Raw genomic sequence first — 21,529 nt, 5'->3', positions numbered from 1 at the left:
GCAATAATATGCATTCAGTTCAATCAAGTGAACGCATAACAGACTGATTCACATTGTTTTATGGCATTAAATAACAGCTTCTGATGTGATTCCATGTGGGAGAAAAGGGGGAGGTTGCTGCAAGTATATTTTGGCAGAGTACTAGAAGAGGTCACAGACAGCTGATTTCTTAATGAACTGTTAAAGGCTTTGAAAATTTGCCTCTTATGGGAAAATGGAAACTTCTCCTCTTACCACATATTTAACAGAGGAATAGAATAGCATAAGTCAACTAAAATACGGCAATTTTAACCTGCTTAATTGTTGGGAAATGCAATTTTCTTATTTTAAGATTAAAAAACTCTACAGTATTGGGTTTATCCCACTATGTCAGTACTGCATAGGTATGCTATTAGATTGCCCAGAAGGATTTTCAGCAATACCATGACAAACCATTTGGAAGCAGACCTGAGAAGGGTCATACAGCAAAGTCTGTCAGAGCTGACAAAAAATTGTCACTCTGCTTTATTTGGAAAATAAAAGGGAAAGAGAAGGGAAACAAACAAACCCTCTGTGGCATTACTCAAATTAAATGTAATTCATAAAAATTAAGACATTGTGACATTACAGAGATAGGGGTCCAGTGATGACAGAAGAAGTGATGTTCTGGGGAATTAACTGTAATTATAGTTTGGAAAACATAGGGAGAAAGAAGGGAAAAAAATTAAAGGGGATGTAGACAGATGCAATTTGATAGCAGTAAAAGCTCTAGCCGACACTGCAGACCTGCAATGTTCAGGAAAGGCTGCAGTCCCACCAAACATCTCAAGTCCAACATTTCAAATATATTTTCACTTTATTTTATGAATGCCCATCAGATAAATATCTTTGATGCTACAGCACACTAGTTGAATAAAAATCAACAACATAAAAACCCTCCTCATAAAAGATCCAAGAAGTGAAATCCCAAAGCCATAACCATTTACTCCGTGAGCATATAATCTCTGACAACCACATATAAATGACATCATGACAACAAATACAACGTACAATAATAAGTGTGCAATGGTACAAAATATACAAAAAGGAATGTGTATTTAATATACATTCAACAATACCCCATAAAAATCTTTGTTGGGAAAGTGAAGTGCCTTTTCAAGGACAACAAAAAATGTACATCACTTCAGTTAAGATGCCTGAAGTATGTCCCATCAAAAGAGTAAAGCCTGTGTTCTTTGACTGGAAGATATAAAATAACTGAGCTGAAATTTCCCTAAAGAAAAAAAAATAATCTAAACTTCATAAATTGTTGTCCACATCTATAGTATAATAAAATATTTAGAGTGCAGAAAATTCAGTTTAATTTAAATTTTACTTAAAAGTGGGCCCTCTTTTATTGATAGATCTAGCTCAGTGATACAAAATCAAAAATCTATATTCCTTACAGTAAAAAGACCATTTCTGCCCATGTGTCTTTTCTGGTTTTGATGCATTGCACAATTCACATAATTCTGCTATAATGGAAATATGAGTCTGACCAGAGGTCAGTACAAGAATCATTCCTCATTTTCTCCTGGCTCTATACAAGTCTTGCATAATTTCACTCAAATATTTTTTTTGCCTAAGTTTCAGCTTCCTTTGAGTCTGGACTCAATGGGAATTTCAGGAAATTATTACTGTGGATATTATGAAGATCACATGCTTATAATGTGGCTGGTTTTATGAAAAAGTCCACCTAGCCTCCACTTTTCAAGGCACCAGTTTGTGCCCTTCTTCCAAAGCAGGTACTTGCACTGACAGCAGAAAGCATTTAGATGCTGTGCTGAGCTGGTACTTAACCCACACTCAGCTCTGCTGGGCATCCATCCTCATTCCTTGCGTGGGTCCAGGAATAAAGGTAGCTGAGTATTTCTAATAAGCCTCCCAGTCGACAAAGCTTACCCCTGATTTCCAGAAGTAGAGACCTTTGCTTTACCTCTAGAATGCAGGCTTTATTGGTTTGCACCCCAGGGAAAGGTGACTACTGGCATCCCAAGGGAGGGAACTGAAACTGCCAACAATCTCTCTTGAAAGGACAAGCTTCCACAGAGAGGAACAAGTACAACTTGCACTATAGGTATCACTTTCCTTCTCTTTGTAGAGTTTGAGCCTGTTAATGCCTATAAACTCATGGGCCCAGGCCTACAATTCATACAACAGTAGTTAACACATTCAAATTTAATAGCTCCAGGTTTTACCCCGACCCCAACGGCCAAGACTCAGGCATCAGAATGGGTTCAACTTGAAGGTGCAACACCATGCCTCTTTTTTTTTTTTTTTTTTTTTTTTAGAGGCCAACATAGACAACCCAGCCCTTCAAAGCATCAAAATCAAAAGTATTTTCCAAAGTTCAAAACTCACCTGAGGCTCATTCCGAGTACCATTCACAATTTTGATTTTAAGAAAGACGCATAGTTTTGCTACTAAAGGACAATAAACAACCTTTGCAGGAGGTTTTGAGCCTCTCTGAAAATATTTTTTTTATGAATATGTGTAGAAGGAGTGATAGGAAATTAAAGGTACCTATAAATAATATGGCATGCCTGAGCAATGCCCAGGTGAATGCAAAAAAATTCATGTTATTTGCAGTATGTATATCTCTTCCTGAGTTGAATTTCATTCCCAGTATGGAATCCAAGCGTCTGCTTCTTTTTTGGCAAGGTACTCAATCACATGATAAGGCAATCCAATTTTCTGGTTTGCTTCCTGTCTTCTTTCCTTCTAAATGGCCAAGCATTTCTCACCAAGATCACCACTACAATGTGTGCCAGAATATGTTTAAAATATGGTCCTGTAAAAATAGAAATTAGGTTTGTTTCTTTGAAGGCAGCATTAACTCTTCATATATTCTGGGATCTTGAAGACTTCAGCTGAACAGATTCAAAATGATCTTCCTTTTCCTGCAATGGAAAACACAGGTTCCCATCAGCTGGGATTTCTCAAATTCACTCCAGCAGTTACTGCAGTCACTTCTTACTATCTCTAGAGCAGCCTTTGCCAAAGAACTCACTTTATTTCTACCAAAGTCATTAAGTGCACAATTTGACCCTTTATTTTTTAATAGCACTACTAATTCTCTAAAAATTTGCATAGTCAACAAAATTACTCCATACATATTGTTCATTTTATTTACTTTAGCAGGTATAGGGAAAGTTTGCATTTCATACTTGTAGCATTGGACAGGTAAGTCAGAGCTGCAGAATTGCAAGGTAATCATATCTGTGGTTATTATTACTTATTAATGTGTTTCCTACAATAAATAAAAAGTTTGGAGCTAGGTTGGTGAATGTGAACACCACTACCTCTCTCCTGGATTCCCATCCCAACTCCTCTGGGAGACCCACAGGACAAAAAGAGTCTACGTATACTCTGCATCTTAAAAATCAGGCCTGGAGGGTTGAGTTTGCTCTCTGTCTTTTATTTGCTGGGTGACAGCCTAGACCAACTGGCCAGCAGGCATCAGGGTGAGAAGTGTGGATGTGCACGTTACTGCCGGTGTGAACAACCCAATGGTCCATGCAAAAGCAATGAATGAAGGAGCCCTAGTAAAACTACTCACTAGAAAATGCCATTGCTTGCTTCATGTACCTATCTTTTATACTCATTGATGTACAAACTATGTTAAACTAACTTCATGATCGGATTGATTCTTAAAGCCATCTGACTCAGATCAGGACAGCCTAGCGCAGGAGAAGGAGCAGCAGAGAAAATTGTGCTAGCCTACTGCAGAGTGCATAACACTTGTTCTGGAGGACCTGCTATTCTTACGCTGGAGACAACAAATGGAACTAGAACAGCCTCCAAACTGAAGTAGGTTCATAGTATTTAACTTCCATATTCCCATTAAAAATAACAGTCTTTTCTTTAATTTCTTTCTATATTACAGGCCTAGCCCTGAATTCCTTGGGTACTCAAAACTGTAAACAGCTTCATGAGATGTTTTGCTTCATAGAAATGCCATTACCTGAAGCTTGAACATATAGTTAGGATACTTCAGATTTTTCTTTATCTCTTAGTTTACACTTTTGCTCTTTTTCTATATATATTTTTTCCATATTTTACATGCATATGCAGCAGGAGATGAATTTCCTCATCTTTTGCATAAACGAAAACTGATGCTTATTTGTTTTGGAGAAATATATATTAAATTCCAGTTATCTACAGGGATACAGGACATGGAGTTCAGTAAGCTAATGAGGTACTGGAAGCTGAGTCTGCCAGCTATGATTATCTAGTAGGAAAAAAGGAACCAGCTTAGAAATATCTGACAGGCTTGTTTAAAAAGGAAAGATTACTCAGGGAGCCTGCTACAATGGACCCAGGAACTTTAGAAAACTCATTTTGAGTCCAAATAGGCACTGAAGTGGTCTGAATACTAAAGTACTAAAGCTTACTTTAAAGAGAGGAAAAAAACCAACAACCAGCTTTTCATAGAACCATAGAAACGTAGAATGGTTTGGGTTGGAAGGGGCCATCTGGTTCCACCCCCCTGCCATGGGTAGGGACACCTTCCACCAGCCCAGGTTGCTCCCAGCCCCGTCCAACCTGGCCTTGAGCACCCCCAGGGATGGGGCACCCACAGCTGCTCTGGGCAGCCTCTGCCAGCGCCTCACCACCCTCACAGTAAAGAATTTCTTCCCAGTATCCAATCTAAATCTCCCCTCTTTCAGGTTAAAGCCATTCCCCCTTGTCCTGTCGCTGCAGGCCCCTGTAAAACGTCCCTCCCCAGCTTTCTTGCCGGCCCCTTTAGGTACTGGGAGCTGCTCCAAGGTCTCCCCGGAGCCTTCTCTGCTCCAGGCTGAACCACCCCAGCTCTCCCAGCCTGGCCTCACAGCAGAGGTGCTCCAGCCCTCTGAGCATCTCCACGGCCTCCTCTGGGCTCGCTCTAACACTCTCCCATGCTCTCATCTCTACATTTCTAATCAGGAAGGAGACAGTGGTGGGTGCTGCAAACAGAGTCAGCAAAGCTTTAACACCGATCAGGGGTACAGCAAAACATGACCCTCACCAGCAGCACTGGTCATGACACTGAGCCACTGCCAGCCAAGCCATTTCATGGACAAAAAACATCACCAGTGTTTCAAAGTCATTCCCTATAGGATTCAAAATGGAATCAACTTAATTTTTTTGCAACACCACCACAAAATTTGATGTGATATAATTTTATTTACATTTGCATTATTCTCAATATTGAATTAAGAATTAATATTGAATTTCTGCCCTTTTCCAGAAGGAACAAAATTGATTTTGCAAAACAAATAGTCAGGCTGGGGTCAAGGGGAAGTTCCACATCTTAGCTATGTAATGGCAACTTTTCCTAGGTGGGAGATCTGGGGAGCAGGTAGCATGGAAAGAGGACAACAGTCTAATAAAAAAAAAAATAAAAGAAGAAAAAGAAGAGAAAGTAGGGGAAAAGAAACGAGGTGCCCTGGTTTTTATTACATTGCACTCAACCACAGAAAGGACTACAAGATAAAAATAAAAAAATCTCAAAATGCAACATTCTGAAATATTTGGACAAGAAAAAAGAGAGTGACTTTTAAAAATAATTTTTATTATGATCTTTTAAGAAGCCTTCCTATTTTGAAACAACCCACAGCAGCAAACTGTTTGAAATGTAAAAGGTCATCCACCTTTATCCTGTTTTTAATAGATGCCCCAGACGGCCTGCCTTAAAGACAACACTACTCTCCCCACAGACTTCAAGGCATTTGGAATAAAGACCAAAGCGCTTGTGGAATCTACCATGACGGTCCTCTGTTTCTCCCCTCAGAAATGTTCAAAAGACACCAAAAATCTTTGTGCTATGAATTCAGACATGCAACAACCCATATCACACGTGCTGCAGAAAAACCTTTTTGCTGTTGCTTCCCACTGAAATGGAGGAGGTTGCTGTACAGGGTAACAGGCTGTGGTTGATGCCTCCTCTTCAACTGAATCCCACAGTACCCTAAATGGTGGTTCACACGTCAGCCATGAAGCCAGCCCAGGTGATTTGCAAGGGGCTGGCGGGTGGCTAGCTTCCCAGTGTTAATTTTCTGTATCTATAATAGCTGTGTTTACCTCCGCCATGGAGGCATCTGGTAGGAATCTGGGCAGAGAGTTTCCCTAGCCATTAAGTGTTCTTTTTAGGTATCACCCATACAATAAAGAATGCCACTGAAACCTCTCTGCAGAAGAGGAAGCATTTACTCAATACTCTGCTACAATTCTTATCATTGTCCATACTGTGGATTTCAGCCGATCAGCTACAGACTGGGTGAAGTGTGCATGGGAGGCTGCACAGAACACCATGCAAATCAGCATCCCAGCCTCACCATGTCCAGTAACAAATAAAGGTAATAATTATTTTTAGTATTAATGGTAGTAATTACTACTCACCTTCGTTGCCAAGGACTTGAGCTTCCCCAGCAATGACTGCTTATTTGAATATACTATTTCTTCTTCATTATCTTCTCCTTCCATTATAGCACAGCTGTCAGCAGCTGGTAGCTCACACTCTTTTGAGTTCGCTGTCATCACTAATTTGGAATATTTATACTCCAGCCTGAAGATACAAAGCCAGACAGGCATAGATTTTTTTTACAAATATCCTGTATTCAAATTTTTGTAATTTAGATTATCTGCAGTCTTTCCACGTAGCTACTACTGAGGTACCTACTGGAAATTAGATACTTTTCAATCATCTAAAAACATGTAACCAAAACAGTATTAACAATACATCGAGCTCCTGCTCTCCAGATTAGTCCTCTACCCTTATAAAAGAGCCATGTTCTCCCAAAAGACCAGAAGTAGGCAAGTAGGTCGAGAGGATTTCTTGCAGGAAGAAGTGCGACCTGTGCTCAGGCTGGGGCAACAGCAGGTCTGACTTCAGCCTGTACCAGAATCTGCATCACACTTCTGTCCAAGGAGGCTATGGGGGACTGGAGAGCATGTGGAGAAGGCAGCAAGAGCTGGGGACTCTGAAGTCTGGATTAGGTGAAGCTGGATGTGCTATGGGGTGATGAAATCCCGTGGATGTGGAATCACATTTTGAAAGTTTATGCCATGAGATCTGGGAAGCAAAGGACAATGGGGATGGGGAACAGTCAGTATGTTCATTCTGAGAAACAGGGAGCTTCCGGATGCATACCAGATGTGTCCTGCCAAAACAGACCTAAGCAATACAGGGTCAAGAACCTTATTTTAACCCAGTTGAAAGGGCCTAATTAGATTGGATAGATATCCTTTTGGTCTTCAGACCTTGAGGGAAACCGTGTTGCTTCAGGACCTAAGGTCAACTTTAAACTCTCAGCTAAAATTTCCTGTTGGGAAATTATGCCATAACAAATTACTGTGGATTTTCTATACTTTCCTCACTAGTATTTTCGATAGCCACTGTCAGCAGAAGAAACCTCAACTTGGTGGATAAACAGACTGATCCAACATGGTATTTCTCATCAACTTTGTCATAAGGTCAGATCCATGAAATGTATTTCTGTTCACTACACCAAGCTTTTAGCTTACTTTAAAATGGAACACAATTTGCAGTACTTACTTTTGGTTCTTCTTCCAAAAATAGCAAGTCAAGGCTATGAGCAGAACAGCTGTGAAAGCACCAACACCAGCTCCAACTTTTAGCCAAAAATCCACTGTTTCACAAGTGCTGGTCCTTTTTTCTGGCAAAGGAACCCCTTTAATGCAATGCTTTGGCTCATTCCATACGTACAAGGTTTCCTTTCAAACAGAAAACACCAAAAAGTGAGCTGCTTGTAGGAAAAGAGAACTACTTAAAGTTGAAGAAAACAGGGTGTTTTGAGGTAGAAACATTAGATATTTTTTCAATGAAAGCAAATCAAAACATGTACTTAAGGTTTTCAGACTCCAGGCGGAGTCATACTGTCTATTAATTTGTCTCCTTGACTGTGCCTGCAGGTTCAGAGGTGGCAAAAAGATTTCCCCTTCCCTATTGTTCTTCACCTGGCACAGTACAGGCTGATCAGCAATTGCGAATGTGTTGTGCCTGCATTGGAGCTGTTGACAGTTCTGAGCCTGTGCAAAACAACTTCCTAATATTTGACTAGAGAAGGCAGCAGCAAAAAATTGCAAGGAAGGATGAATTTCTGACCTGAAATTCTGAATCCTCTCCCAGCCTACCCCTGATGTTTGTGGCTATTAAAGGATTGAAGTCCTTTGGACACTCTACCCTTCACAAATAACTTGCCTGCATGTGTGAATCCATACAGGAGCCATGCCACCATGGGCACGAATATCCCTGAGTCTCAACACAGCATCTCACCAGTAAGACTTGCAGGTCAGCTCAGAGCCTGGACTGAGATGTCCCAACTCCACCTGCACTTATGTATCAATTTGCATAAGGAATTTCAACAGAGTCCAAGTTATACCCAAATGAACCCATCTGACTTGGAGACATGGGTCCTGTACCTGAAATCCTTTTTTGCAGGCTCCCTCAATCTCGTGGTAGTCTTGCTCTGTGCAGAGAGGGCAAGCTTCTGCACTTTCCCATACAAAGTAGAAAGTGCATCCATCGCAGGTGCCTGCAGGGCATAAGCTAGGAGGAGAACAAAGCTTAGTTATCACTTATGAAATGCTCTGGGGTTTGCATCCTCACTCCACACTCTGCTGCTGAAGATTGGCAAAGGCGAGTATGAAAAATGGGTAAACATCCACCTAGCCTGGAACAATCCAGGGGAAGAATTTTTCCCAGTTTGTAAAATGCTTTCTCAAGTGAAAACAGACATTGGGCTGCCAGAGGTCTAAAATAACCATTCGGTTCCTGGGAGTGAGTGCTACTCACGCACCTACGCAGAAGAGAGAGAAAGAAGCACACTTTGGAGACCAGCAGAACTGCTCCAACACTTCACCAGCATGGTCTAGGCCAGCATGCAACTCTGTCAATCTTTTCCTGCGCTGGGGGACTGCTCCACATGAATGCTGCTATCTGGTTCTTTCTGTTGTTCTAATGATGTCTGGGTGCTTTCGTCCATATGGAATGGACTTGTCCTGTCATGGTTAGTTACTAGAAGGATGTTCATCAGTTAATAAAGAAATAACAGCTTCTCTTAGTCTAAGAAAGACTAATGGCCCTACTTTGTATTCTGCCTGCAGAAGGAAGTTGTACTGGCAATGGCAGGACATTCACACAGCTTTTGTTACTGACAATTACATCAGGTCTAACAGCAGCAGTGGCCAAAAGTCCATGTGAGAAGCGAGGTCATGTAAATGTAAAATATATCCATACAGATTTTTTTTCTGTATCATCTGGAAATCTGTTATCCTGATCTGAAGGACTGAAAAATCCACAGCCCTAAAAGCCCGTTCTGGTTTATCCTGATTTGAGTAACTGACAACTGTCCTTACTGGATTATGGAACATTTTTTTCAATGTACATGGCAAGAGCATTGACAGACCTTTCTCCTCAACTGCTTTCATCTTGTACTGTAACTTCATATGATACTAAACACTATGTCTGGAGGATCAAGGAGTTACATGCAGCATTACCTGACATATATATCAGATACCTTGCCATCTGAAAATAGCTGTCTGTCTGCTGAGCTAATCAAAGAGGGCTAGGAAGGAAGAAGTCAACAAGAACTGAGATAAGGTACGTCCTGTTAGCTGTGTGCTGTTTCTGCCCATGCTCACACTTCTAAAATCGAGATAGGTTGCTCGTCCCTCACTACTGGTGAATTACCACAGCTCACATCGTGTTCGACCTGTAACACTGGAAGGACACCAGGAGGATTTCCACACGGCAGCTGATAGATAGTGGTTTGCTGCCCAGCATAATTTGTACTGTGCCAGGTCCCTAAGAAACTAGGGTAAGCACCTCCAAAGGCGTTCAAACATCAATCACTCATCCACCACCTGTGAAGCAGAAGTCTCTCTGCCTTCATTCAGGTGAGCATGGTTCACCCACCCCAAGAGGGACAGGGATCACAGAAGATCCCACACTTCACATGCTGCTAGCTTGTGGGAAGAGGACTTAACTTCTGGGGAGGAAGATGAGCAAGAGGGCTATCAGCACGTTTATAGTAATGTCCAGATAAAATGGGCCTATTACAGCCAAAGAGGGGGGGTATTAGAGCCAAAGGGAACTTCTGAAGAATTACAGGGTATTGCTAAAGTGTAATAGAATTAATTGTTTTACTGCTTTTTCTCTGCAGCTTTTCTGGTGCAGGCATCAACTGGACTTTGGAACAAAGAAGCTTTTTGAAATTATCTGAATCAGAGTGAAGAGGGGGGGGGGAAAGTCAGCCAAATTAAACACAACTGTTACAAGGAGTCCAGGGTACAAACTAAAGTGATGAGACACATAAATAATCTAAAACTTGAACTAGACAGTCAGGGCTCATGTAAGCATCACAACAGTAGATTTCACAGTTCCTAGGACAGGTTGCTTTTTTTCAAAAAAATCACTTTGTCCACAGCCACTGCTGCAGATCAAGGAAGAATAACCACCTCTCAAAGTCCCAACTAGGCAGTTCTAATCAGGAGGCTAAAGATAAAAATAAGGAATTGAAATAAAGAAGAAATGGAGACAAGAAAACATCACTACATTTTCTTTTAGCTTTAAGCTTGGAACAACCTGCCCATGTTCTAATCTCTCATACCACACAGCCTAAATATCACACAGCATTTCCTCTGCTGGGAGGTGATGGACACACATGCCCTTCACCTAGGAGAAACGAATGAGACCTCCTGGGTGGCTAAGGATGGAGACAGCACTTCTCATTGCTGTTAAGTATACAATTACTAACAGGTTTTGTAAAAATAATCTGTGGAGAAAAGGCTTTTTGGCACAGCTACGATACAAATACTTAAATACCTGGGCACAGAAAGCTCTCCTTGGTCTGGTTTGCTGGGATTGCATCTCATTGTCACTACAGTTGCACGGCCATTTTCACAGGAGGTTGTCACCGTTGAAGACCTAATGTCAAGCAAGAGGAGAAATGCAATACGCTTCCACTACAGTAAATATATGTTGCTCTTTTGTAGGTCTCTGTCCATTTATGCAACTGCAATACTAAAGAAATACCCTTTACCACAGTGCTTTTGTCTTTGTCAGCTGGAAGAAAAAAAAAGGAGCAACAGAAGGTGGGTCAGTTTCACCACTTCATTTAAATCTCCAAGTGCTCTGAGATGCCACTCAGGGAACTGCCCCATTTTTTCCAGCTGGTTTGAATTCTGCTGGGTCAAGGAATAAATCTGCCCACAAAACAGAACAGAACAATTGCAAAAGAGAATCGCAGGTGCTGTAGTTGGTGTATTACTCTGCTGGAGAGTTTATGACAGTTGTCTCCTCACCTAGTAATCTGAGAACCGCACTGTCGCGAAGTAGCACAAGGCAAGGGGGATTAAAAAAATGGGCCTTATTCCAACACAACAGACATTGTAAGACAGGTTCATAACATAGTCAAAGTAGGGTCACTGGTTGGGGGGGTCAGTTTGCAGAATAATTTAGGTATTCACATATGCATAAAATGTTGATATCCAAAGTGCTATAGCCAATTAAGACCTATCACTAAAGCCAACACAATCTAGCGAGCCAATCAGTAGAACTAATATAGATATGTGCCTTAAGATAAGCTGAATACCCCCACAGGCTCCAGAGTCCAAGCTTAGAAACACAGTTCACATGAAGACACTGGCATGTAGACATCTTAATCAAGGTGATCTTTGAGCTACTTCTTACTCAAGCTGAGGTGTTCTTTTTATGAAGGAAAGTGAAGAACAGGAAAAGGACACTAGTAACTGTGCAGGTTGGAACAATTATTTTTAACCTTGATTAGTTCATTTTTGTAGCATCAAAGCAAAGACAAACGCATGTGAAAGAAAATATGCCTCAGGAAGTGGACATATCAAAGCCATATATGAGAAATTATGGAAAGGATGGAAAGTGACGCTGGCAGTGGCACCTGGATGAAGCAAAGCTCTGGTATCACTCTCTACAGATCAAGTATAATTTAGATTTGAATAAGTAATGTTTGCTGATTTCATAAGATATTCTTCAACATGCTAATCAATATCAGCCAGATACGGATTAAAGTGATAAAGATTAAAGGTGGATTAAAGATTTCCCCTCACAGTTTTACTTTCTTTTAAACAAATGAAGACATTTGACGTACCTATAAACAGTATTTTTTACCTACTTGTAAAAGAAATGTACATCAGGTATTTTGCTTGGAGAGGGAGGAAACATATCTGTCTTGATGCTGATATTTTCCAGTGTTGTTTCAACAGTAGCTCCTAAAATATGAGAAGGGGAAAAAAAAAAAAAAAAACAACAACAAAACCACCAAGCTAATAATGGATTTCTGAGGGGTTCACATACAGCATTTTCTCAGTCTGAAAGGTATGTGTCTCACTTAATAGCATTTAGTGACGTTACCATATATTACACTTTCTTCTAACTAAACTGCAGATTTTTACATTCCTTACACAGTCCTCACACATTCTGATTTCATCATATAGACATAACAAAAAAAATGACACCAGTGTAAATAAGTTTTACTCTTTTGTACAAATTTAAACCAATCACAGGGTATTACAGAATCATAAAATAATTTAGGTTGGGAAAGGATTGCTGAAGATATCTGATCCAACCAACTCTTCAAAGCATGTGCCTTGAATATATAAACCTAACACATCATAACCATGTAACACCCTGAGAAATATGCAGTACTGTGGGAGAAAAACGGAAAGATGCAAAAGATTCAGAAGGGTTATGGAGTTGTAGGCAATCCCTGATGGCACACTTTGGAACAAACGACAGTCTGGTGTGTAAAACAGCACAGGTTACATGGGTCTACATGGATTTTGGAGAAGAGCTGAAAAAGAGGAAAATTCAAGTGACCAGAGTTTTCAGAGATCCTTCCAACCCCATGAACCAAAGAAGACAGAAAATATTGGTGCTGCACTGCAACATTTCAGAAAAGTGAACTGTACAAATGGGTCAGGCTGCATCCTTCTAGTGAGGTGAAAAATTGGTAGAACAACAAGAAAAACTGGTAGCAGCCAGCAACTGGTGGGGAGAAGGAAAGACTGAAGAAAAGTTTCCACTTGTTCGTGCAGCAGTTGCAGACAGCCTAGCTGAATTCTTAAGACTTTGACTTGACTGACTCGACTGGCATTACATTTGGGAGGACGATTCACACAGCTGGAAAATCCATGTCTGGTTATAACCCTTTTAGGTAAATGTAATAGATAACGAAGGTGACAGTTTGCATTAGACACAACTACCTGAAGTAGGACAAGTCAGAGCCTGGGATTATGAAAGCACATGGATCAATGTGCTCATAAGATAGCTCAGGAGGGCTTGCAGGTGAGGCACAGCTACAGAGCATCACATCAACAGGCAGAACAAAATGAGCGGTGTCGCAGCAACCATCAGGACATCTGCAGAAAGATGTCACATCATTGCAGAGGGGCTTCTGTTCTGAGACCATACGCTGATGTCAGCAAGGACCATCATTTCCTTTCATCAAAGCAATTGCGTCGAATACAGAGTAACTTAAATTTGGGTTGCAACACAATGGACAGATATTAGTTACTCACTAAACTGGAAGATAATAGCTTCTAGGGACCTTATTATACTCAACAGAAGCAAAGAGAGAATATTCCCATCCAATATGCAGTACTGTAGAGAAGGTATCGCAAAGTGCAGTTTCTCAAAAATAAGAACACTAGAAGCAAAACCAAGTGTGAAAAACATAAGTCATTCTTCAGAGGATATTAATTATATGGCTAAAAGCCACAATGACTCTCTCAAGAATGACAATAGCTTTGACTAAGAGTCCACCTTGGATCAGAACAGCAGTAATAGAGCAATTCAGAAACAAACATTGGCACAAGCTTAATGGAGGGGGAATAAAGACTCAAATAAAATCAGAAGTCATGAGTTACAGAAAAATGATAATGGATGCTAAAGACTTCAGGGGAAAGTCTGTGTTTGGCAGCACTAGGAAATGTTTGGAGCTTTTTTAGAAATACTAGAAATAAAAGTACATCTTATGGATAGGAAGGGCAAACTTCAACCTTTCTAAAATTTAACAATTGTGATAAAGAAAAGGCAGTAGAAGAGTATGTTTCCTAATACAGAGAAAAGATATCAATCAGGACTATCTCCTTGTTTTTCCAAGACAATGACTGAACACCTCATTCCTTCAGTGGCAGGAGACGATACTGGCATTTATTTGGCATGAACACTTATAAACTAGAAAACCCATACTTCAGAGTGACCTTGAATAGAGCTTTTTAGTGATAGCAAAATGTCAAAAGACTGGTGGAGAGGGGATATGGTGAACCAAATTACAGTGTGGCTAATGTGACGAGGCAAAGTAACAGGAATGGTAAGTGGAAGATGGGTCTCAGTTAATGGATGGATACATAATGAGTGACAGTCAACATAAAATCATGGAAGCGTTTAGGCTGGAAAAGTCCTTCAAGATCATCGTGTCCAACCATTAACCCAGCACTGTCAAGTGCATCCCTAAGCGCCACATCTACATGTCTTTTCAATACCTCCAGGGATGGTGACTCAACAGCTTCCCTGGGCAGCCTGTTCCAATGCCTGAGCACCCCTTCAGCGAAGACATTTTTCCTGATACCAAATCTAAACCTCCCCTGACACAACTCAAGGCCATGTTCTTTTGACCTGTCACTTGTTACTTGGGAGAAGAGACTGACCTCCCTTGCCTACAGCCTCCTGTCAGGTAGTTGTAGAGAGCGATGAATGTATGGAGAACAGCTCTTGTTGAATAAATCTGATTTCATTCCTTGAATGCTGATGAAGTTGGTTGCTAAAGAAAATTACATAAATTTATCAAGCATTTCACTAATTACCACATGAGATTCTAATTAAACAGTTAGCAGTGTACTATCAAATAAGTGCACACTCTGGATTAAAAAGTATTTAATTAACTAATTATAAAATTATCTGGCCAAGGGAAATTGTCATCAAATGTGGCATGTCTCCAGGCTTCTGTAGGCATTGATACTGGAGTCCCAAAATGCAAAATTATCATCACGGATCTGCAAATAACAATATAATTGCTGTTTGTGAAGTATGTAGATGAGACAAAGATTAAAAGGAGCAGGAATAAAATACAGAGCAACTTGGTTCATTTGGTAAGCTGGTCCCAACCAAACGAAACACACATAGTGCAAACAAGTGCAGCAAGGGATGAAGGCTGGTCCTAAGGAAAAGAGACTTTCCTTTGGAAACTGTAACTCTGAAAAAAGCTCTAGAGTGGACATCAGATCCAAGAAGCCATCATGAAATCCCAGGAGACTGGAGAAAGGCCTTGAGGATTCCATCCTTGCATGTAAATACAAATATGGAAGTGATTTTTATTGCCATTATAGTGAATTAAATACTGGAATACTACTCCATTCTGATGCATACAGTTTAAGACAATATAATAACAATTTAGAGGCTGCATAAAAAGCCTAAAAAATTATTCAGATGCTTGAGAGGAATACATGACAGCAAGAGACTTAGAAGAACATGTTCTACTTAGTTTATCAGAAAAGCAGATTTTGGAGGGTGTGATAATTCCAGTACACAAAATATTTCTCCAAGGAGGAAAAATGTGTGTGTGAAATGGAGCAAGAATAACAAGCAGCAAGAAGTGAAAACTGAAGCCAGGCAAATTCAAACAGGAAACAAGTCTGCTTTAAAACAAAGTACAGGGACAGTGTCTGACCAGTGGAAAAAAATACCAATGACTGTGGCAAAGCTTTTCTTTCTGGCAGCCTTAAAAGCCCAGGTTGAATGCTCTTCCAAAGATGTGCTTCTGTCAAACATGAGATTCTGGGCTCAGAGCCAGGGAGAAAGTACAAACAGTGCCTGTAACGGATAGGTGAGCAGACTAAATGATGTTATTGTCTAATCTGGCCTCAGACTCCGGGAACCTGTGAGCCGCAGCAATGCAAGGCTTAATGATGTGCGCAGCCCCATGCTGCCCTAAGCCTCCTCCTTCCTTACCTAATTATGTCCCAGCACCAGTTTCTTCTTCTGAAATTGCCCAAGTGGGGACTTGACATGGGCAGAAACACTTGGACTAACACGACTACACAGCGACTGGCCTTGCCCTGCATGAGGTGACTAGGAAACATGAAAGAAACCAGTGCTTTTTAATTACATTCTCCAGATTTCTGTGCTGAAATTCTATACACCCTGGGACCCACCAGACCAAACACGGGGAAGAGTGAGTAATACAGGCATGGAAAACAAAGAATGGGGGCAGCCCTTACTCTTCTCCTCCCTCCATCAGCTGAGCTGAAACGGCAGCAAAAAGCCACAGCATCTGTCCAGATCTGCTCCACAGCTCAGGAACAAAGCGGGGACCAAATCTTGGACTGCCCCCTCACTCTTTCCCCAAGGCAATGCAGCGCTGCTGAGCTGAGAAGGGTTTACTCTGCAGCCCTAAATACATGAGAGTATATCCAATGATAACAATAAGCAGAAGATAAACCATGTACCTAAGAACCTGTCAGCAAGGCTGTTGGACTGCAGAGCCAGGGCTGTTCGGAAACCCTTGCTGTCCGACGGGATGATGGTGGACTGACAGACAAAAGCTCCCACAAAATTGGAAAAATCTTCTGATTCTGCAACCATGTCCTTCAGAGTAATATCTGTGATATTGTCAGTGCAAATAGCCATCTTCTTCCCCTGTGGACAATCGGGAAAAAACGGGGAAGCTGTTGGTTGTTGATAAGACATGAAAAAGTTTGGGAAGGGAGAGACTGAAGCCTTCCTGACTCCAAACTGGATGAGTTTCATTAATGCACCTTAGAAACAACTTGATGATCCTATCATGAGAGGGACAAATTGCAACAACAAACTGCACAATTGTGAAGCTCCGATTAAAGCCCTGTACAGACTGAGAAACACTATGTCACCTCTGGTATGTGTCTTATCAGGAACCTGTACTACAAGCACGCGTCTGTTTATCTTGACAGCACAATGTTTACTTGCAGAGCATAATAGAATGGCTTGTAAAGGAAAATAATATTTCCCTTGCTTTTAAATAATATACTGTAGAATATCTCTTTATTTGGGGTTTAATCCAGATAAAATATTCTCAAAGCACAAATACATGAAATCCCTAAACAGATACATAGCCTTCAAGGCTACATTAATGTCATGTGTCAAGAACAGCGCTAGAATCTCAGAACAACAACAATGAAAGAAATCACCAGACTCAGTTGTTCTGACAAAATGTCAAGCACTCATGACCCAATCAGCATATCTGTACCTTTGTGTATCTAGTTTTCAGCAGCTCTAATCTAGGTAGTACTTATGCACATATTTAAACCTAAAAGTATGCAAAACACTGTAAAGAAATGTGACTACTCATTTGCCTCAACTCATGCAAATCCTTTGGTAAGTGGGAAAGAGACTTCAGAACTTTACAGGGCTGAACATTAACGTAAATACATGCATCGGCTTTGGGACAATACACTTCACTGGTACTGCTCCAAAACTTCAATTTATGTATGTGCTTGGGTACAGTGCAAGCCCCAGGTAGAAAAATCTTAACTCTGGAGCAGAGATTGTTTGCATGGACTGAGCACATTTTTCCACCACTTTAAAAGGCTGCCATCAAAGTCAGCAACAGGCACTTCGGCCACTGGCAGAGAGCAGGGTCACTAGGGGCTCTGCTGACAGCAACACCTCCAGCCAAGTCACGAGGGAAACATGGAAAGAAATTGGCAACTGAAAGACTCAGACTCTTGAGTTCCTTGGTGGGAGCGCAAAAGGGTCAGGGTTGTGACCCAAGTGACTTGAAGGCACAAGAACTAAGAAAAGGTAGGGATTTGACAGGGCTTTTCTTCTGAGCATGACTTATGCCTAAAACACTGTCATCTCTGCTCTGGAAAATCACGTGGCTGCTCAAAAGTCCTTTTGCACTGCCAAGCAAGATCCAGAGGGAAGTATGTGCCTGGTGCCGGTGACAGCTCAGCTGTAGGAGAGTCCCTGTTCTGTCTCAGTGTGATCTCACAGAGCATCAACATGGGCAGCAAATCCATTAGCACCCCCTGACACTCAGCACCAGCTGAGCTTACCTCATTGCCACACAGGCTGATGTTGAAGAAGTGGAAGAACTTGGTCCCTCGGGAGGTGAAGCTGGGTCCGCTCATCAATGAGCCCACCTGGCTGAGGTTGGTAAAATCGTAATTCAGGCTCTGGTTATCCTTCAGGTATGAAACCAGGCAGTCACTGAAGCAGGCAGAGTGGTCCTTCACAGAAGAGGCATCCAATAAAGAGCAGTTATGCACCAGCAGCAAACCATTCACCCGGGAGTTAAAGCAAGCTGGTGCAGACCAGGCTGCTTTCCTGTTAAGGATGGAGGGGAACTTTCTCCTAGTCCCATAATTCACCTTTCCCTTGGGAGAATTCCCACTTCTGTTTCAGTCCCTTGCAATCACATATCAAGACTTTAAGTTTCCTATGCCTGGCCTTTCTGGTCTCTGCTGCATTAGCCAAGAAAACAGTTTCTTGGGTGGTTTTTTTTTGTTGTGCATGCTTTTTAGGATCCCAATGTTCCAGTTTAAAACCCTGTAGACGGACCAGAACATGGCCTCAGTTGCACTTGCATCTTACAAAGAAAACATGAGAAACAGCTCAAGAAACAGCCACAGGGTGTGAACCCAGCTGGAGACTGGCAGAATATGAACAAATTTGAGCAGTTCTTCAAGTCCCCATGCAGCTCCTTGCCAAAGGATGCTGTGCATGATAAAAGTTTATCTAGGCTTAAGGGCAATTTCATATGAAAGGAACTTGTTACAGGTTTCTAAAGGCACAGAAACACCAACCAGCAGAGGAAGCCCCTGAGTTTAAAACAGCAGGAGTCTGGGACAGTTTTAGGTAGAAATAACATATATGCTCGCCTTGCGCTTACACCGTCCCCAGTACAGCTTCTAGAAATGAACCTTTTCTCAAGCTGGTGGGGTCAATTTTATCTTCTTACTGCATATTTACAAACAGAAATTAGACAAGGGACATATTTGGAAAAGTGGGACCATTGGTTATAATTATACTCCACTGCTCACAAGGCACACACCTGTAGGAAAGCAGTATAACTGGCCCTTTGGGTACTTATATCCCAATAAACCCTTGTCTTCCCATTGCTCAGAGGCACTTGCTTTCTGTACCTTGGTGCTTTTGCTGCCAGGCCCACATGGGATGCAGGCCTCACTGCCGTAGACCTGGTGGATGGACAGGAAGGTGTTGGCTGGACACTCCTTGCACTGGCTGGTCTCCTTCTCGATGTAGTGTCCTGCCGGGCAGGGCACGCAGGATGAGCCAGACTGCTCAGAGCCCAGCGCACAGGCCCGGCAAGAAGAGGCAACTCCATCCACTGCATTGGTCACTGTGATAGAGTAGATCTTTGCCATGTCATTGATGAACTGTCTGCTCTGGAACGAGAGCCAAGGACACCACCCTGGCATCATCATGCCATTGCATCTGGATACTAACCACAGCTCTCTGCACCAGTGCGCTGATTCAGGGGTTGACTATCTACAGCAACTAGCTGTTGCTGTCTATCTTTCAGTGTGGATGATTTATCCACAGCTGCCGCCTAAGGACTGCTATAAGTGACAGCCACTCACCCCTTACAAAAAGCCAGCAAGCTTCAATGAAGGGCGAGAGAAGAGCTCTGGCAGTGAGTATCCAAGGAAAGCTGTGCTGTAAAGCCCTGTACATAAAGAAGTACTTACATCTTGGCCCTCGTTTATTCTCTGAAAGGCCCAGGTGAATGTGAAGGAAGCATTTTTGGAGATGATGTGAGTGTAGGATTGTTTCTCTTTACTTCTTTCCCATGATTCCACCACATTGGTATTTTTTCGATTAACATCCTATAAAATGGACATAAAATTTAAATAAAAAACAACAACAAACCAGTAAGTGTGATCATACTATGCTAAACACCAGTGTTTTATAATACAGTGATTAATATATATTAGGGACATTCCAATTGCATATAACATTTAATAAACGAGAGCAAAGCAAACACATTTATTCTGTTTTCCGCCATGGGCAATATTTTTAATTGAGAATGCTGTCTATTCCAAAAGATGCTCTAGTTTAAACAACAGTTAAGTTCAAAGTCCTTTAGTAAGTTATAAACATTATGAAAACAGATTCAGCACAGTGGTTCTTTCAGATTTGAAATATATGTTATAAAACATATGGGTACCAGAGCACAGAAAGGGGAAGGTCAAAATTTAAAGAAAAATTGTAGTTTCTGCCATCTTCAGATACCCACTTCATTGGTATCTCTAGTGAAACAGAACTGAGGCTTATAAGATAGCATCAAACTTTACACAAGAAAAACCCGTTCTATCTACGTTTATGTCTCTTATTCTCCATCAGCTGTAAATGTTCCAGTGAAAAGATGCTTTGCCTTTAAACCAGATTCCTTTAAATTACCACTAAAGGTAGATTCTTTAAATTTCCACTTAATTATCTTTAAATTAAGAGCAGATTCCTTTAAAGTACCACTAAATAAAAAAAAAAAGAGACCAGCTTCCCTTTGCAATGGATGGGGCAATGGAGCCACTGCAGATCCAGTTACCTTCCTCAGCTGATGGACTTTCAGTAAGCAGACAAGTAAAGTTAAAAACAGAGCACTTTGCTTTTGCAGAGAAACGTCTGTCTGCTCCCCTACTGGTCCCCCAGGGCACTGACAGGGCTAACTCAACTGCATGAGAGACACTGAGAATTTTATCAGTTGGTTTAACAGAGGAAAATTTGGCTCTTTGGTGTCCAATGATTTCTTTTACAATAAACAGATAATGAGGAATGGTTCACAACTCACACGGTGGAGGAATTTTGCTGGGTCATTCATTAAACCCTTCCTGCAAGTGCACTGCAGATATTAAAAACTAATGTCATACTTAATCTTAGCCAGAGTAAACCAAGTGCAACTAATCACGCCTGTGTAGAGGTATTAAGGTGACATGTGGAAGACCAGGCTTAGTCCTCAGTCATGGAGAGAGAGGTCTCACTTACCGCCATAAAGTACAGCACACAATCTGCTGAACAGATGGTCTCAAAAATAAAAGTAATCCGTCCTAGTTCTGACCCAGTTGCTCCTGTCACCGATGTCGGAGGTCTGTTTAACAGAGAAGGAACAAAACATTTACAAGGTGCTCTCCAGACAGGCAGCAGTCAATCCTTCAAATTGCTTTTTGTACAGCGAGGAAACCATCAAAGTCCTGTCACATAAAACCTGCCCTTGCAGAACTGTGGAGGCCAGGTTTGCACAGCGGCTCTGTGCTGGGCACCAGGTGCAACAGGGTTATCTTTCAGATGTCTGGTTTCTTTATGGTACAGTTCCCTCCTCATAAACGGCACCCATATTTGACCACAGTGGCAGGGAATCTTCTCACTTAAATGCATTACATGCTTTAAGTGATTTACACTGATTTAATTGTATCTACCCTCCGCTGTGGGACACGCTTTCAGGAGTTTCATGCAAACCAGAAGTATTCAGGGTGC

At 41.4% G+C, this 21,529-nt stretch overlaps 1 protein-coding gene across 1 annotated transcript in view; it reads right to left on the bottom strand.

The window, feature by feature from the left end:
- Positions 1-804: 804 nt before the first annotated feature.
- ELAPOR2 (endosome-lysosome associated apoptosis and autophagy regulator family member 2) overlaps positions 805-21,529 on the bottom strand; it is a 103,773-nt gene continuing 83,048 nt past the window's right edge. Inside the window, exons 12-22 of the mRNA XM_055712478.1 lie at positions 21,041-21,143; positions 19,747-19,884; positions 19,180-19,443; positions 18,091-18,264; positions 16,504-16,693; positions 12,171-12,267; positions 10,847-10,948; positions 8,443-8,569; positions 7,556-7,734; positions 6,400-6,565; positions 805-2,918 (exon numbers count right to left, since the gene is read on the bottom strand). Of these exons, the coding sequence (XP_055568453.1) occupies positions 2,859-2,918; positions 6,400-6,565; positions 7,556-7,734; positions 8,443-8,569; positions 10,847-10,948; positions 12,171-12,267; positions 16,504-16,693; positions 18,091-18,264; positions 19,180-19,443; positions 19,747-19,884; positions 21,041-21,143 (1,600 nt within the window). The 3' untranslated portion in view covers positions 805-2,858. The remainder of the gene's footprint in view (positions 2,919-6,399; positions 6,566-7,555; positions 7,735-8,442; positions 8,570-10,846; positions 10,949-12,170; positions 12,268-16,503; positions 16,694-18,090; positions 18,265-19,179; positions 19,444-19,746; positions 19,885-21,040; positions 21,144-21,529) is intronic.

The sequence above is a fragment of the Falco cherrug genome, chromosome 5 (assembly GCF_023634085.1).
Source record: "Falco cherrug isolate bFalChe1 chromosome 5, bFalChe1.pri, whole genome shotgun sequence".
Classification (NCBI taxonomy): Eukaryota; Metazoa; Chordata; class Aves; order Falconiformes; family Falconidae; genus Falco; species Falco cherrug.
The sequence above is the reverse complement of the archived record's forward strand: the minus strand, read 5'-3'. Positions and strand labels throughout refer to the sequence as shown.